Source organism: Panicum virgatum, chromosome 9K, assembly GCF_016808335.1.
Source record: "Panicum virgatum strain AP13 chromosome 9K, P.virgatum_v5, whole genome shotgun sequence".
Taxonomy (NCBI): Eukaryota; Viridiplantae; Streptophyta; class Magnoliopsida; order Poales; family Poaceae; genus Panicum; species Panicum virgatum.
In genome coordinates, this window is record NC_053144.1 from 53,713,528 (window position 1) to 53,730,527 (window position 17,000).

A 17,000-nucleotide genomic window follows, 5' to 3' on the forward strand; every position below is an offset into this window, starting at 1 on the left:
ATGCAGCGGGACCAGGATGTAACTCTTCTTGTCACGGTATGTCTGCAAATGCAAACGCAGTTCCAACAAGATGAGCATCAGTACCAACATGATTAGAGCAGATAATACAAGTCTTAGTTTAAAAGAAAAACCACATAATACCTAAGAGGAACCAGTTATCTTTGTATTAGGCACGTAAATTAAAGCTGAGAAGAAGGATTGGAATCTAAGGTTGTTTCAGTGCACATGTATTGGGGTTTTTGGTAATATGGGCCAATGCAACCTAGATAGTAGATACATATATGGTCTATTGCAGGGCCGTTGCGTTGCATGGATGTGGTGCTGATAAATGAATGATCGTCCAATGTACCCATAACATTAACACGTATCTTAATATTAAGATGACAATAGATTTTGTAATGATGAGTTACTCCTTCCGTTCTAAAATATAGGTCGATTTAACTTTTTTAGGTTCATATATATTCTCTCGCCTTCCCTCTCTCTCATCCATATCATAAAAAATTTTATGTACGATCTATGAGACCTAATGTTGGTTGTAACGTTGCTTTTTTATTTACTTGGTATTTACAATAAATTTGGTCATCTTCTCTGTTGGTGGAAACAACTTCTATGTGTCCTCTTATGCTATGAAATGTGATGCACGGAACGAAGCTTCAAACATATATTGTTTGCTTTAGTGGGTTATAAGTTATATTATAACATATTTGTTTAATTAGTCTCGCGCGGTATAGGCTTATCTTTACCTATATATAAAATGCGGACTGATTCTGTCGTATGTTGACTTTGGTACGTCGCTAGCTGCTTCCATATGGGTCCTAATTAACCTCTAAAATATGGTCGTCTGCTCTGAAACACGGATTGATTCTATTCAGTTTATCGAGCCGCTTACAAGTAGGCCTCCTCTCGGTGTGCTCGGCATCGCCCGCGTCGCTCTAGATCGTGATCGGACCTCCCTGCCCCAATGACCGTGCGGAGACGTAACAATCCAAAAATTAAAATTCAAAAAAAAAATTCTTACACGTGGCCCCCACATGTCAGTCTCTCTCCCTCTCTTCTCCCTGTTTCTCCCTGTCGCGCACATAGCGCGGTATGGCGCTCGGAGTTTCCCGAACGCGTGCGTGGCCGTCGAGGAGCGTCGCCGCGTGCTCGGCCGTCGGTGACGTCGCCAAGTCGACCACGCCGCCTTCCCGAGCTCGCCACCTGCCTCACTCTCCTCTGCGACTCGTCTCCTCTCCTTCTCCTCCTTGCGTTCGCCATGAACGGCGTTTGAAGCAGCTCGCGTTGCCGGCCCGATTTCGCGAGTCACTCCCCATGGAATTCAAATCCTTCGCAACCAAAGCTTCTCCACCTCTCTAGCACCCTTCCCAACCCCACCAAACCTAGCCCCAAGCCCCATCTCGGCTGAAATCAGAGATCCCCAACCCGCCATTACCGCCGCTGTTCGGAGCTCTGGTCGTACGTCGAACTCCCTCGTCCGATCATCGTTTTCTTCACTTGACGGCTCAAATCGACCCTAGGTGATGCATTGAAGCTCATGCTCCCCTTGCTTTTCCATGTTCACCAAGTTTCCGCGCTCGTTCCACGCCATGTCGCCGCCGGCCGCTGTGCTTGCCGCCGCCGCACGCTGCGCGCCGCGCTCGCGCCGCCCGCCCCCCCCCCCGCCACCCTTGCGCGCGCACCAGAGCCGCCCTACCCCACTGATGCCCGCCGCCGCTTGGCCCCACCGCCGCCTGGAACGGCGAGCGCCGCCGCCGCCGCGTCACCCCAGCGCTGCCGCCGCCGCGTCGCCCCCCTGCGCCGCCGCCGGCTATTCCGCTGCCCGGGGCCGCGCGCGGGCCCTGCCTGGGCCGCGGCTGCGCCCTGCGCGGGCCGCCGCCGCCGTGGGCCCTCGTCCCCAGCGCCGCCGCGAGCCGTGCGCCTGGCCGGACCGCCCCCTCCCCTGTTTTGTTTCCCTGGCCGGTGGGACCCACGGGTCAGGGTAGGGTTAGTTATTTCTATAGTTGTGCTGAAACTTCAAAAATGTGTATTAAATCAAGGAAAAATGGGAAAATATGAAATAAATTTTGATGGATTTGTTAGAGTAAGATCTATGGAGGAAAAATATCCATGATGGAGAAATGACCTTTTTACCCCTGCAAGAATTTAGATTGTGTTTAGTCTTGCTTAATTGGTTTCTATAGATCTGTTAATCTAAAAATTATTAAATTTTTGCAGTAGCTTACTTTAAGCATGAGTTATCCACCATAAAATTTTAATACTCATAGGACCTAGTTTAGTATATGAATATAAAATGTAACCAAACTTAAATATGTGTATAGGAATAATAATATTTTTTACATGTAAATTTTTATACAAATTATAAGAGGCAAATAATAATATCTTTGCTAGTCATATTTTATTTTATAGTAAATCATGCTCTAATTGATAATTTGGCCTCTAATTGTTTCTACCACTAGGGTTAAAGTTAATTATCACCATACTTGCATCCTGTTGTGTAAATTGTTAATTTGTTTAATGCTTATCATCTAATGGCAAAGGCATGTTGGCATTTACTCATTGTCTCATATGCATGACATTTACTCATTATTTCATATGCATACATATAGAATCCGCGACCGAGGAAGTCGTGTACGAGGTGATCGCGGAGCCGCAGGAGCAGACGGAGCCAGCCCCACAGGAGTTTCGTGACGACCCGGCCCAAGGCCCAGTGGACCCTAGCTCTGAGCAGCAGCCCGCAGGCAAGCCCCGGTGCACATCCTATTATTTCAAATTATGACATCTATATATGTTTCTATTACTTGTGCATTAGGTTTAGGAATTATTTGGAACTCTAGTTGCATGATCCCTAGGTTCCCTGGAGTTATACTAGTATGTATATGACGATAAAAATGCTATGCTTAATAAGATCTCGGTAGAAGTCGAGTGATTTCTGGTCACTCGCGAGATATAGGATGTCTCGTTATTTTGAGTATATGGAATATTGGAATAGGTTGGAGAAGGAAAAGAAAATAGAGACCGGGCGGGGAAAGGCTAGCCCGTCTGTGTCGATTAAGGACCGTTCGTTGTCTGGCCCTGTGATCGAGTTTGAATTGTACTAACTGCATGCTGGGAGTAGGAGGTAGTCGAAACCGGTAAGCCTAGTACTGCCTTGTTTCGAAAGTACAGAGCTTCTACCCACCCCTTAGGGCAGTCGAGTGGCCGCGGAGAATTGGGACGCATATGTTTACTTTTGGTGGTCTCTCGTAGGGCTCGGTTGACTATATGCAGGTGGGGCGGTTCTGTAGTTCGAGGCGGGGAGGGGAATGGTTGGTTTGTATTGTCCGACGGGGCAAATACGTGCCGTGTTGGTTAGGTCCACCTTGCAAGGTTAAATCGGATCGATTCGCCGTCAGTCGCTCTTGGATATGAGCACCTTGATCGCAGCACCGCATCGTAGTAATGTGATGGAATATTAACGTATATGTTGAAGGAAATATTAAGATTACTAATTGATATTCTATTATGATTGTTCTAGAAAGGGGTTCTGCAAATGTCTAGAGGATATTAATTTATATAGAATGTGAGCTAAAATATTGAAAGTAAGGACTCACTCTTATTTGCTTTTCCGCAAAACAACCCACAGCCAAAAAGCCGTGTATGTCTAGATAATGGGCTATGTATACCCATAGTCGGGTAAGTCTTGCGGAGTATTAGTATACTCAGGGTTGTGGCTCAAACTATTTCAGGTCAGGATGAGATAGACTTCTGCCCTTGTTGTGCTAAGTTCATCCAGCTTGGCGCGGATGGTTGGGAGGTGGTCGGACCAGATGCTTAGTCCTTGCCAGTTACCAAATCACACACCCGTGGGCTGAGTGTGTGATTCGATGCTGCGCTTCATGTATTATAGAAGTCAAGTTTCCTATATCGGACTTTGTTTTAAACTGAAGATGCACTTGTATATTATTTATGTACTCAAACCAGGTTTGTAAACTTGATGCACCCTAGTTGGTATTGTAGTTGTATTTTTATGTACTCAACATGTTTGTACTGCCTGTGCTCACCTTAGTGTGAGACTACTGGTGTTTGTTTCGATCAGAAGGTCTGTTTCGAAAGAACTGTCAAATTAAACCGTTAAGCCAAATGTGCCTGATGTGTTCAAATGATGGTCATTTAGCTTAATTTTGAGTTTTAATTTGGCGGTTCTGTGACAGGAGAGGAGACCATCAATGGTGGAGGAGATGCAGGGGATGACGCCGGAGTAGTACTCGGCAAGAGAGGTCTGGAGAAGGCTGGAGCTGGAGAAGTTGAGGTAGATGCAGAATAAACCCGATGCCGGATGGAGTCATCAGAGAAGTTGAGGTAGATGTATGGCCGCGAGCGCGGCGATGGCTACGAACGCGTCGGGCGAGCCACGCCTCTATCAACCGTTGCGCGTCCATCCAACGCCGGCATTGTCACCAGCTCACCCCCCTCCACTACCGTGCTCGGCCATGCCGGAACTCGGAGGGGCCTAGAAGACAGCGACGCACCGGCCTCAACTCCGTCACTCCGGCAAACACAAGGCGAGGTGGCGAGGACGACCGGGCAACAGCCAACAGGCTCCTCGCGCCGTCGTGTGCGAGTGCTGCAATCGGCCGTTTCCCGGCCCGCACGCCCTCGCATATGCCACTCCGCGCTCCCTAACGCGCCACCGCAGAGCCCTCGCAAGCGGCAGCATGCGCGTGCTGTCGTGGCGGCTCCGTAGCACCGAGGCTGCATGATCGAGTAAGAAAGGATAGAGAGAAGAATCCTGAGCCTGAGTGGTTCAGGTGAACGAGCATAGAAACGGAACCAGCAATGAGGAGAGGATAAGGCTGACCGGACGCGAGACGTGATTTTATTTTCCTTTATAAAATTCCAGAGGATAAGGGTTGTTCTATAAAATCTACTAAACAATAACGTAGTTTCCACCCATAGTAACGCCCGGGCATATTTGTTAGTACTATTTATAATAATATATATGCTCTCTCCGTCTCAATATAAGGCGTATGTTCACTCGTGAGTACGATTTGACATCAAATAAAATTATAAATCATTGGAGATGATAGTCTATTGATAACTTTTATCTTAACCAAATAGAGTTTGCGTTACATTTTGACACTCAGACAAGGCTAGAGAGACTAGAGAGTAATTCTTAGTCCACCCGTATATGCCGCATGGGATCGATATCGGCCATATCAACGAGACAATTCATATGAGATCGAGCACATCCACCAGCAAATGGAACCCTGCCTACTTGGACGAGAGCGCCTTGCGGACCCTGGAGCCCACCCTGGCCTTCCCCTTGGCCTGCGGAGCCTTGTCCCCAGCCTTGGCGTCCGCCGCGGCCACCACCATTCCCGCCTTGACGTCCGGCGGTGGCGCGGGCACCGGCGGCCCCGGCGGCGCTGCCTTCTTCTCTGCGACGGCCGGTAAGCGCACAGGAACAGGCTGCGGAGACGTGGCCGCGGGGGCGCCGCCAGCCGGAGCCGGCGACGGCGTGAGTGGCTGCGGCGGGGCCGGCACCGGCGGGCCGCTGTGCTTATTAGGGTCAGGCACAGGCGCGGCGCCGTCGCCATCGCCGGCGGGCTTGGCAGTTTCACCATCCCCGTCCTGGTGGCGGACGGTGAGGCGGCGGAGGGGCCGGAACGCCGGCCGGGCGTGGAAGGCCCTCTGGAGCCTGTCGCAGATGCTCGGCGGCTTGCCAGCCGCGGGGTGCGCCGCCGCCGCCGTAGTCTCCTTCTCCGCCTGCATCACGTACAAGCTTGCACTTGCACTGGATGTAGGTGCTCTTCCGAAGGGCAGAACAAACCTTTTTTATAGGCAAACAAATGGCAGCTCACACAACAGCAGCTAGTGCCCAGTGGTGACGTGAACCAGATGGAATTCAGCAGTTTGCGTCCGTTCTTTTCAGCTGATGCTCCACGCACGAAACGAGCTAAAGAGAGCATCCATGAACCGACGAGAAGCGGCATCACATTCGGCAGACAAAAAGGCTGCCTTTACATTGCTATAGAAATTAAACTATCGCCTGTCGAGATCTTTCGGAAAGATCTCCGTGTAGAAGTGAACTAAACTCGTTTCCAGAACTGACAAAGGCGGTTTTTAAAAAAAAAAAGAACTGACAAAGGCGGGCTTTTCCTGCACTACGATCTACAAGCACACCACTACATATCAAGTAGTAGTATGTCGACATTCTCGCAACAATTTTACAGCTCGTTTCCAAGTTTTCTGTTTCTCACTCTTTCCTGATTCCTGGATCCATCAGCTCATGTTCTGGTTCTGCATTCGACAAAATAACCAGTTATCATTAGCCCGCAGCATAGTACACGGAGCTGTGTGATACAAAATATCAGAAAGGTCAAACAGTTCATACAGGATAACTCCAATCCAGGAACTAACAGTGGCCATTAACAAGATGTTCATAGTCAAATCAAAGGAGCTAGAGTGAAGTAAAATGTCAGTCAACCTGCTGAGGTTTTCTAACCTGTAGCGTCAACTTTGGAGTGCAATTCCCAGAATCACCTTTAACAGCCTATTCAGATTACACGAGATAAAACCATAAATATAATGACACAGACACTTTATCAATGTGCTAATACAGTTCGATCCAACCAGGAAAATTTACGAGTAATTACCTCACCAACAACAGTTAAGTTAGTGCCTGTCGGAAGAGTCCATTCAGTTCTCCTCAGTCCAAGTATCTGCAGAAAAATATCTTACAATTAATATCTTTCCTTCTGGCAGCATCATGCCATCACATACAGTTTAGGATTTATTAGATAACCCTGATTGAGCATTCACATCCACATGTTCGAGGTTGCGTCTCAAAGTCGTCACTTGCTAGGCGTAAAACAGAGCCATCTGCATTATGAGCCCTAACAACCTCGAAACGCCCAGTACCATCATCCTAATAAAAGTAAGATGTTAGACACTGTTTAATCTGAAAGTTATAACCAGTCATGAACACGGGAAGAAAAAAGATGCAGTGATGCAGTGATGCTCACGAAGGATATAGAAGTCGTGATTCTTTTTTTTCTTTTCAAAAGGATAGACATATGAATAGAATGGTCAAGAAAAAATTCTGAAGGATTTTGCAATTGTCAAGCTATCATATCTGGACATCCGTCAATGTAACAGGTTTTTCATCGAGTATGCACAGAGAATCAGAAGCGCATTAAGGGTTTGCGTCAACAGCTCAAGGAAGCTAGATATATAGTTGCAGACAGTTACCAGGTACCAAGGAACCTCTTTTCTTTTAGAAGATATCTGTTCAGAACATCGAATCCATTGTTCAGCATTATTATTTTCCTTCTTCCTGACCGTTATGTGTTCAGTACCATCTTCATCCTCCGTCCTCTTACTACCACGTATTCCTTGGCATCCTTCTGCTTCTTCAAGAAGATCTGTGATACCTACAAAAGCCAGACATGTCAGCCGAAGCACAAGCAGCAGCCACATTGGAAGTAATCTTCAATCAACATTTTCTTGGAATCAGTAGTTACATTGTTTTCAACTATTACGGCTTCCAGGCCACTCTGCTCGCCGATAATTGGCGTGTCTGATCCAACTCGTCCGCTGAGAGTCACAAGAGGAAGGTACCCGGATGAGGCGCCCAGTGTCATAGCTGTCAAGGACGCACACAAAGGACAGAACAAATTAACATGTAAAGAACGGTCCTATATACTTGGGCATACCATCGAACACTTTGAACGCACCTTAGCGCAACTTTAAAATTACCACAAATTCCGCGTCTAGAATCTAGGCAATCTAAGCTTTAGGCGCATGGGTGGCACCGCCGGCCGTCGTGATTACCACTTTATCTTGTCGTCGATAGAACGGTATCGAACAGAACACAGTTTAAATCCGAAGCAAATATAATAAATATTAGCATACCAGGACATGAATCAAACCTATAAGATTTAAATTTTGGGTTCATCACAAACAAGTAAAACTGTTGCAAATAAGTTAAAGAGGGAACTCTAAGACGTACGTACTGGAAAGGAAATAATTTTTTAACTTATACGACATAGGACACAAACACGTCTATAAATAAACAAACGACCTACGAGGACCGGACCGACGTGCACCTCGTACATCATGAGTTCCTAGAAAAAATGCGCAGCCAATTCAACGAAGCGCGCCGCCGGCCGGGCCCGCTGTGCAATGCATGCGTATGCGTTTACATGGTGTAGTAGGGCGACTTGACCGCCGAGATGTCGATGCCCCGGAGCTTGGCCGACGACTCGAGGTGGCCCCTGAGCGTGCTCGTCTCGCGGAACCTGGCCACCTCCGCCCGCCGCCTGGCCTGCTCGGCGATCTCCGAGAGCTCCGCCGCGTAGCTGCCCCTGCCGCCGCCGGCCTGCAGCTCCGACGAGTCGGGCGCCGGCAGGCCGTGCAGGCTGCGCTGCGTCGTCGCCCACTGCGCCTCGCGCTCCTCCCGGCCGTACTCCTTCTTCGTCGTGAAGGCCGTCTTGTTCTGGACGTTGTTCCAGGCCCTGCCGCTCAGCACGTAGCGGACGGCGAACTTGAACAGGTCCAGGGGCACGAACGTCACCAGGCTGTAGAGCCAGATCACGCCCGCCCAGCCCCACCCGATGGGCTGCATCTTGGCGAACCCCGACTTCCAGTAGACGGCAATCAAGGTGGCGATCTGAAGAAATTAAACCACGGCAATTAAGGCAGTCAGGATCATCAACATGCATGCTCCTGTGCAGCAGTGTGCAGGATCAGCTAGCTGCTTACAATCTGTGCGATGACGAAGGCCGCGCCCAGCATCAGGCCGGGGCGCTCCGCGAAGCACCAGCTGCGCGACCGAGTCACGAAGATGAGGGCCTGGCTGATGATGCTCACTTGCAGGTACAGGGCCGACATCATCTCCTCGTCGCTGCCCCTGATCGATCTCACGTGGAAAGTGCTCTGCATGCAGTCCAAACCAAGACGAGGTTATTCAGCAGAACAGTTGCGATGCTTCGTTTTCTTGGCAGGACATGCTTACCGAGAAGAAGTCTGTGCTCTTCATGGCCCAGAAGAAGATGACAGTCATGAGGGCCATGTAGGTTCCATACACAATGCCCGTGGCAAATATCTCATTCAGCTTCCAGCTATCAGGGTGTGGGGAAGGTTTTACTCGGTCCTTTGAGATAGTCATGATTGTGCCTGAAATCATACAACAACCAAAGTTCAGCGCATTTATTTTATTTTTAAAAAGTAAACATATCGCTAGCTATTGAATGTTCAGATTCCCGTTCTCCTCTGAATCTGCATTGCAAACCTACCGTCGTTCAGAATGGCAATGACCAGAATCATGAACGGTGAGAAATCAAATTTCCAGATAAGTGCAATCAACATGAATCCAAGCTACACAACGAAGACAACAGGTTAGATTTTCTCAATAATAAAATAAAATAAAAATCACTGTGCTGCAGGTTGATGCTTCTACAGCCCGAGGAAAAAAAAACTTACCACAATACGAATTGTGATCGAAACTGCATATATCTGCAGAAATTACAAGAGCAGGAAATCAGTGTAATTGTCGCTGAAAGTAAAAAGGAAGGCATGCTCCTAACATGCAGCAGCAAGTTGGAATCCAATTCTCACAGTGTAATTCTTCATCCTCTGGAAGATGGCCCGACTTGTAAGCACGGCACTGATGATGACACTGAGTCCTTCTAGAGTAAGCACAATGTCAGAGGCACTCCTTGCTGCATCAGTAGCACCAGCCACGGCAATTCCGATATCCGCCTTCTTCAAAGCAGGCGCGTCGTTCACGCCATCTCCAGTCATCCCACAGATGTGTTTCATCTCCTGCAGCTTCTTAACAATCTCATACTTGTGCTCTGCATCAAAATGCAGCTATGTCAGACTGAATAAACCTGAAATTAAATGGGATCTGCAGTGTAATTGACTGAAAAAATAAAACCAGCAATGCAATGCTCACCTGGGAAGACACCGGCAAAACCGTCAGCCTTCTCGATCAAATCGTCCACTGGGATTGAAGCCGTAGCCTCATCTTTGTTCTGCCCAAGCAGAGCTGACGACGGGTACATGTTAGTGCCCATCCCTAGCCGTCTCCCGGTCTCCTTGGCAATGGCAAGCTGATCACCTGTAGGGTGTCAAAGTAGTGTCGGCTTGCTTGAACAATTTCTAATTAAGGTTTGTAGTGTAAAGCAGTAGAGAATTAGGTGATGAAAGACAGAATGTACCAGTGATCATCTTCACGTTAACACCGAGGTTGAGAGCACGCGTGATGGTGTCAGCGCTGTCTGATCGGGGTGGGTCAAGCAGAGGAAGCAGTCCGACGAACTCCCAAGGCTCTCCAGGGCTTTCTTTGCTCTTCTCCGGGACTACCTATAAAGCATGGCAAATGTCAGAAGACATAGTACATTACTCGAAGATGTAAAATTGACTGCGTTCTGAAAAAGGTAAGTCATGCCTGTCTTGCAACTGCAAGAGATCGAAGGCCACGCTCGGCGTACTTGTCGATCACAGTGTGAACCAGGTTCCTGACGTTATCTCCACAGTTGCAGAGGTCCAAGATCTACATGGATATGGATACATGACATGGTTAGTAACAGATGTGATCCATGCAGAAAGAAATTAAAGATAATTTTTTCGGTGGGAGACAATGATAAACAAATAACCTGCTCAGGTGCGCCCTTGCTGACACGGTGCCAGCTGCCATCGGCGAGGTCAATGTAGGTGAGGGCCGTACGTTTGTCGACGGGGTTGAAGGGGAGGAAGTGAACCTCCTCGATGCCGTCCCTGGCCTCCTTGGGATCACTCAGCATGCCGACCATGGCGGCGTCGATGGCGTCCTGGTTCTCCACCCTGGAAGCCCTGGCGGCGAACAAGACGACATCGTCCTTCTCAACGCCCGCGGCAAAGATCTCGACCAGGCTGCGGTCGACGCTGAGCTTGTTGAGGGTGAGCGTGCCGGTCTTGTCACTGCAGAGCACGTCCATGCCGGCCATCTCCTCGATGGCCGTCATGCGCTTGGTGATGGCGCCCTGCTCCGACAAGCGGTGCGAGCCGATGGCCATCGTGACCGAGAGCACGGTGGGCATGGCGATGGGGATACCGCCGATCAGGAGCACGAGGAGGTTGTCGATGCCGTCGCGGTACCGGCGGTGCTGGATGGGGTACATGACGATGATCTCGACGATGATGCCGACGGCGATAGAGGCGATGCAGAAGTTGCCGATGGACGTGAGCACCTTCTGGAAGTGGCCGACATGGTTGGTGCTGTCGACTAGGTGCGCCGCCTTGCCGAAGAAGGTGTGGACACCCGTGGCGATGACGACGGCCTCGATCTCGCCCTGCTTGCACGTGGAGCCCGAGTAGACGCTGCTGCCGGGGTTCTTGGTGACCGGGAGGCACTCGCCGGTGAGAGCCGACTGGTCGATCTTGAGGGGATCGCCCTGGAGCAGGCGCGCGTCGGCCGGGACGATGTCGCCGAGCTTGATGCTTATGATGTCCCCAGGAACGAGGACCGCCGCGTCCTCGTCGCTCCAGCGGCCGTCGCGGAGCACCTTGGTCCTGGGCGCGAGGTTGGCCATGAGCTCCTTGGCAGCGCTCCCGGCGTTGTTCTCCTCAATGAACGAGATGGTGGAGTTGAGGACGAGGAGTACGACGATGCCGACGAAGTCCTGCCAGTCCGGTGGCCTGTGGTCGCCATTGGCGAGCCCGATGGCGATGACAGCGGCCATCTCCATCACCCACGACAGCGGATTCCACATGAACCCTAGGAACTTGAGCACCTTGCTCTCCTGCACGCACGGCACAATATAATTGTCACACACGACGCGAACTAACCTGAATCAGATCTAAACAATATACACATAAACGGGAAAGAAAAAAAAAAGGAGCCAGATCAGGCTAGCTACACTAGACGGATCGATCATGATCTAACCTTCTTTTCTTCCAATTTGTTGGGGCCAAACATGGCGATGCGTGCCTGGGCATCCGATGTGATGAGGCCTTTGCTGCTGCACTTGAGTTTGACGAACACCTCCTCCACCGGGATGTTCTCCTGTCAAGTGGACGCATTGTTAATTAGATCGAAACAAAGAGCACACAACTGAAGGCCGATCTCAAAACTTCAAAATTAGCTGACCAAAAACAACACTGCAAACCGGATCGACAGATCGATTGGAAGAGGAAAACGCAACAAACGAACCAAAAAGACGCAGATCGGATCAATTCTAACCAGATCGACGGACTCATGCTTGATCTCGTTGAGGCCCTCGTCCATGGCGGCCGCCATCGCCGCGGGCAAAACCCTGGCCGCCCTAAACCTCCCACGAGAAAACGGGGCGCTATCTGTTGCTGCGTGCCAACGAGATATCCACGCAACGAGGCCCACGTCTTTGTATTTATAGAAGAGCAGTAGTAGCAATACGGCCCGTGTTGAACTCCACGAGACCAGAGTTCGTGCCAGCGGACAGCTGATCTGCGGTGGGGATCGTGATCGAACGGAACACTGACCAGCGGCGGGCGTCGTGTTCCTTCGGAGTTGAAATCCACTTTGGACACAGGGAAATAGGATCCTCAACGCCTCATCAAAAAAGGATTTTTCTGCTTCCTACATCCAATATCTCCGAGACCGACCCATGTTCTGCAACGAACAAAATAGCCATTGGTTTCAGAAGTCCACATACCACAGCAAAGCGGTAGACAATTCAAGTCACGTAATAATAGATCCAACTCCAATACATACAAGATCACTTTGCTCCTATGTCGATAGTACACTCTGTTCTGGTGGCAACTAGCAGCAATGTTTTTCTTTCACACTAAATCAGCACCAACCACTAGCCAGCCAACAGTACTTTTCTCACACAGCAAATCAACACCATCCACCAGCCATAGCCTGCCGAACAGAGTAATGTCTGCATCTAATATTACATACTTACATATTGTGTTTAATAAGATTTTTCAGTCACCAATAACTACGTATTGTGTTTAATAAAATTATACAGTACTACTACTACTATAAATATTGTAATGTTGTTAGAAGAAGTTTGATTATAGAAATAATAAAATATGGGTAATTCTTTTGAAACACACTCCCTCCGTCCCAAGTTATTTTCAAAATTTTAGGATAGATTAACAAGAAGATAAAATGACCATATTTGTCACTATTTATTATTCATATTTAACATTAATTGATTTTCACATACACAACACTTTTCAAATAGAATAAAGTGACTTATTTTTTGGAACAATTTTTAAATCATAAAATAATTTAGTTTTTTATGACAGTTGCTCGTAGTTCAAAACGAGTACAGAACAGAAGCTACACGTGGGCTGAGCGGTGGCCCATTCCCCCTCCCCTCGGGCTCTCTCTGTTGGGCCTCAAGGCTGGGTGGAGCGGCGCGTTTTTTTCTTTTTTATATTAAAAAAAAAATTTAAAAATATATGTCCGTTTTGTAATATTTCAAAAATACCCCCGGTCGCTCCCTCATAGGGCGACAGGCCCAAAGTGTAATTTTTTTTCTTCAAATTCGCAAAGAGGTCCCTGGAGAAAAAAAAAGGAGCCTGTCGCCCCCAGGGGCGACAGGGTCCCCTCCCCTTTTATAAGCCCTGGCCGCCATATGCCGCCATTTCCTTTGTCATTTGAGCCTAAAAATTCAGGAAAAAAGCTGGAGTGTTTGCCATGTTGTCACATCTTTTTGAAATGGTGGAAGAGCACTACTATTGGGTCACGTATGTCTGGGCAAAGAATGTGACATTTGGGAAACCCGTGAACGCCGTGCTGAGTAGTGGCAACCTGTGATCTCGTACTCGCAGCTAGATACACTATGGTTCCTATTTTGAGCTATTCGAGCGTGTAGTCGTCATCATCGTCGGCAGTATCTCGGCCGCTAACTCCTACCGCACCTAACTTGTCCTTCATTAAATCACGGAAAAAAATCGCAAGAACTTCCCTTATTTCACGAGCATTATGGAACCCACAAACATAACAAGTTCACATCAATAGTATGTATAGGAACAAATGACAAGTAAACTAGCACAATCATAAACATCGGATACAAATAAGCGGTCGCAGCTATCCCATTACAAATAAACATCAGAGATACAAACATCAGATATATCTAACCACCCCTAGGGCGTCGGACCCTCTTAGCCCTCTGCTGGGCACGGACATGGCCCTCGGAGTAGGTGAGAACATCCGGAGACCTCACCTGTCGCTCAGGACGCGCAAGGGGCTGCGGTGTCTGCTGCTGAGAGATCCCAAGTGGTGCTCCTCCTAGCTGTGAATACCCCAAGACATCGGGGTCACCTTGCGCGGCAAGCTCTTCTGGACTCAAGCTGTCGAAGTCGTCTAAGGTGAAGGTCTCGTTATCTGGTCGAAAGGAGGAAGAATAAGGTCTGCCGCCCGCATGGGGGTAGAATCCTACGCAAAAAATGTGGATGTTAGCGTACGCTCGTATATTTTGTCATGACATGTAGAAACCGAAATACGAAACATAAACTAACCTGTGCAGGCCGTTATCTGTGGCCCCGGTACCATCCCTGTATACGGTCCGCCAACTGGTGCTGTCCCTCTAAACATTCCAGTATGGCCGAACGCAGTAGCTGGATCGTATCCTGTATGTGATATTAGTAAATATGTAGGAACACTTGATGTAATTTTAAAGAGATATGTACGTTACCTGCACTTGGGAAGAACTGCGACGTCGGCCCGTGCTCGGTCGACGGACACGGGAACGACGACGAGGCCTGAGACGACCCGTGGCTGTCTTCGTACTGCACACGGCTTCCGAAGTTGTGCACTACATGACGCAACTGATCACGCTGCCTCGACCATGCCTCTGTCTGCTCAAACTGGGTCATTGGTGATCCGGCACGTACCCTCATCAAGTAAGTCGAGCAGTCCGTCTCCATCATGTTGCAAAGACGAAGCTGCATCAATTCAGTAAAGGTACAGTTACAAACACATGAATTATCTTATGAATATGATTATATATATATATATATGCAAATATGATCAAGAGACTCACCGCGCCAGCTAGTGCCTCCACGTGGTGCCGGGACATAGCCATCCTGAGGCCTCGCCTGGTGTGGCTGCGGGTGAGTGTCAACAAAAACCAGACGAGCCCGAGTCCGGGGTAAGTACCAGGTGAGGTAAGCCCTAAAGGAGCTGTCTGTGTGTGGTCCTGTTGGATGGACCAAGTGCTCGTCTGCCTGTTCCCATTGGTCCACCCACGGCTGGATCTTGGTGAGCCAATCATCAGAGCACGGCAAGCCACTCCATGCCTTCAAATAACTGATGGTGTACTGGTAAGTCTGCTCAATGTGTCGAACAATTATTTTTGGTTCATAATTAAGGTTGTCCATAATAAACCCATACATTTGTTTTGCAACAAAGTCGCATGATATATTGCGATGCGAGGGAAGAACTTCTGACAGCAAATAAGTGTGCTCTGTCACAATGGAACATTTCCAGTTGGACTTCCATTTTCCCTTGAATGCATGTACTCGCCATGTACATCCAGCATTGACACACTTCACCTCATATTCTTTACTACCAGACTTTACGACTCTAAATTCTCGTTTCAATGATATTGCCCATAGTCTTACAGCATCTTTTACGACTTCAATGTTTGGATATGTTGCACCTTGCACTACCTCATTCCCTCTGTACTCTCACTCCTGATTTCGTACACCTTCTGCTACATGACTGCCAAAACCATGCTCCTTCCACTCTTTTGGCAATGAGTACTGCTCGTCATCAGATGAGCCCTCATATTCTTCCATCTCTATTGCGGTTTGGTCTTCAGCCTTCATCTCGTCCACAATGCTATGTATCCTCTCTCCCTCATCAGCAAGGCCCTGTGGTCCCATGTTTTGGTTCTCTGTCTCTTCTGACTCATCTTGCTCAACATAATTGGTCTCTCTTCGAATACTCGTAGTTCCTTGATCTGCACAATGTTGGATTTCATTTTGTGTCTTCTCCCGGATTTGAACAAGAATGGCCAGAGGCCACCCACGCTCTAGAGCTGCTTGCATGTACTTCTGCCAGTCATCAGTGCTGTGTATCATCATCAATTCCCATAATTCACTTTCTACCTCCCAATTAACAAGAGACTGGACAGTGATCACATGTGTCAATGGATCAACATGGAACCCACGCTGCAGCCACTTACATATGGAACCAAAACTCCTTTCCAGAGGTTTATCTATGCCGCTAGATGTGCGCTTAAAGGCAGAAAGATCTACTCCATTTGGCCCATACATAACATTGTATTCACCATAAAATACTTGAAACTGCATCTTGCTCGACATATCTGTATATCACATAATACTTATCGAGTTATACTCTTTACTTCACTACCTTATTCAATAATCCATAAAAACTAAGTATGAAATTCAACTACAACGTATAAGTATTCATAACTACGTGATGACACTCAAATTCTATACTGCATATATTAAATTCTATTCTAAATCATAATTAATTTATAAACACGTCTCTAATAGTAGTGCAATTGTAATAATAAATGCGTAGAACTAATTTTCTAAACTAATTTACTACTACGTAACTACAAACTAAAGTATCATTAAACTCCTACTTAAATGATTCTACTATAGCACTAATTAAATTAAATTACTCACCCCTACTTAAATTACTCATACTTAAATACGTAGTACTTAAATATAATAATATATCAACTAAATGTACTAACCTGCAGATCACAAGTGCTGAATCCGGCAGGACTTTGCCGCTTTCCTTCTCCTCACTCCTATCTTTTTTTCTGGATTTTTAGTGGAATTTTCGGACTCAAATGAGAAGGGAAGGGGAGGGTTGGAGCGAGCTTATATAGGGGGCCATACCCCGGTCGCCCGAGGGGGGGCGACAGGCCCCCCCTGTCGCCCGCGGGGGGGGGGCGACAGGCCCCCCTGCCGCCCCCGTGGGCTGGGCCCAGCGGTCGCCCGAGGGGAGGCCCCCCTGTCGCCCGTTGGGGGGCGACAGGCCCCTTTTTTTTCCAGGGATCCCGTTG

The 17,000-nt window shown here is 48.3% G+C and overlaps 3 protein-coding genes across 3 annotated transcripts; all 3 read right to left on the minus strand.

Annotated features, from left to right (window-relative positions):
- Positions 1-5,038: 5,038 nt before the first annotated feature.
- LOC120652298 (skin secretory protein xP2-like) lies at positions 5,039-5,808 on the minus strand. The gene has a single exon (XM_039930074.1). The coding sequence runs from the start codon at positions 5,749-5,751 to the stop codon at positions 5,251-5,253; it is 501 nt and encodes a 166-aa protein (XP_039786008.1). The 5' UTR covers positions 5,752-5,808; the 3' UTR covers positions 5,039-5,250.
- Positions 5,809-6,457: 649 nt separating this feature from the next.
- On the minus strand, positions 6,458-7,622 carry LOC120648127 (E3 ubiquitin-protein ligase SP1-like). The gene is made up of 5 exons (XM_039924878.1): positions 7,521-7,622; positions 7,338-7,412; positions 6,785-6,907; positions 6,636-6,701; positions 6,458-6,532 (listed from the first exon to the last, which is right to left on the minus strand). The coding sequence occupies exons 1-5, from the start codon at positions 7,620-7,622 to the stop codon at positions 6,458-6,460; spliced, it is 441 nt and encodes a 146-aa protein (XP_039780812.1).
- Positions 7,623-8,179: 557 nt separating this feature from the next.
- LOC120652299 (plasma membrane ATPase-like) lies at positions 8,180-12,262 on the minus strand. Its single transcript, XM_039930075.1, has 12 exons — positions 12,206-12,262; positions 11,909-12,028; positions 10,641-11,765; positions 10,433-10,537; positions 10,203-10,347; positions 9,938-10,102; positions 9,598-9,836; positions 9,463-9,495; positions 9,276-9,357; positions 8,996-9,156; positions 8,743-8,916; positions 8,180-8,650 (listed from the first exon to the last, which is right to left on the minus strand). The coding sequence occupies exons 1-12, from the start codon at positions 12,260-12,262 to the stop codon at positions 8,180-8,182; spliced, it is 2,877 nt and encodes a 958-aa protein (XP_039786009.1).
- Positions 12,263-17,000: the final 4,738 nt, after the last annotated feature.

Excerpts from the sequence above, each read along its gene's own strand:
- LOC120652298 (XM_039930074.1), bottom strand. The coding sequence starts at position 5,751 with ATGCAGGCGGAGAAGGAGACTACGGCGGCGGCGGCGCACCCCGCGGCT.
- LOC120648127 (XM_039924878.1), bottom strand. The coding sequence starts at position 7,622 with ATGACACTGGGCGCCTCATCCGGGTACCTTCCTCTTGTGACTCTCAGC. Across the intron at positions 7,413-7,520 it reads AGCAGAGTGGCCTGGAAGCC|GTATCACAGATCTTCTTGAA; the intron begins GTAATAGTTGAA and ends TGGCTTTTGTAG. Across the intron at positions 6,702-6,784 it reads GATGTGAATGCTCAATCAGG|ATACTTGGACTGAGGAGAAC; the intron begins GTTATCTAATAA and ends ATTTTTCTGCAG.
- LOC120652299 (XM_039930075.1), bottom strand. The coding sequence starts at position 12,262 with ATGGCGGCCGCCATGGACGAGGGCCTCAACGAGATCAAGCATGAGTCC. Across the intron at positions 12,029-12,205 it reads AGCATGAGTCCGTCGATCTG|GAGAACATCCCGGTGGAGGA; the intron begins GTTAGAATTGAT and ends TCCACTTGACAG. Across the intron at positions 11,766-11,908 it reads ACAAATTGGAAGAAAAGAAG|GAGAGCAAGGTGCTCAAGTT; the intron begins GTTAGATCATGA and ends CCGTGCGTGCAG.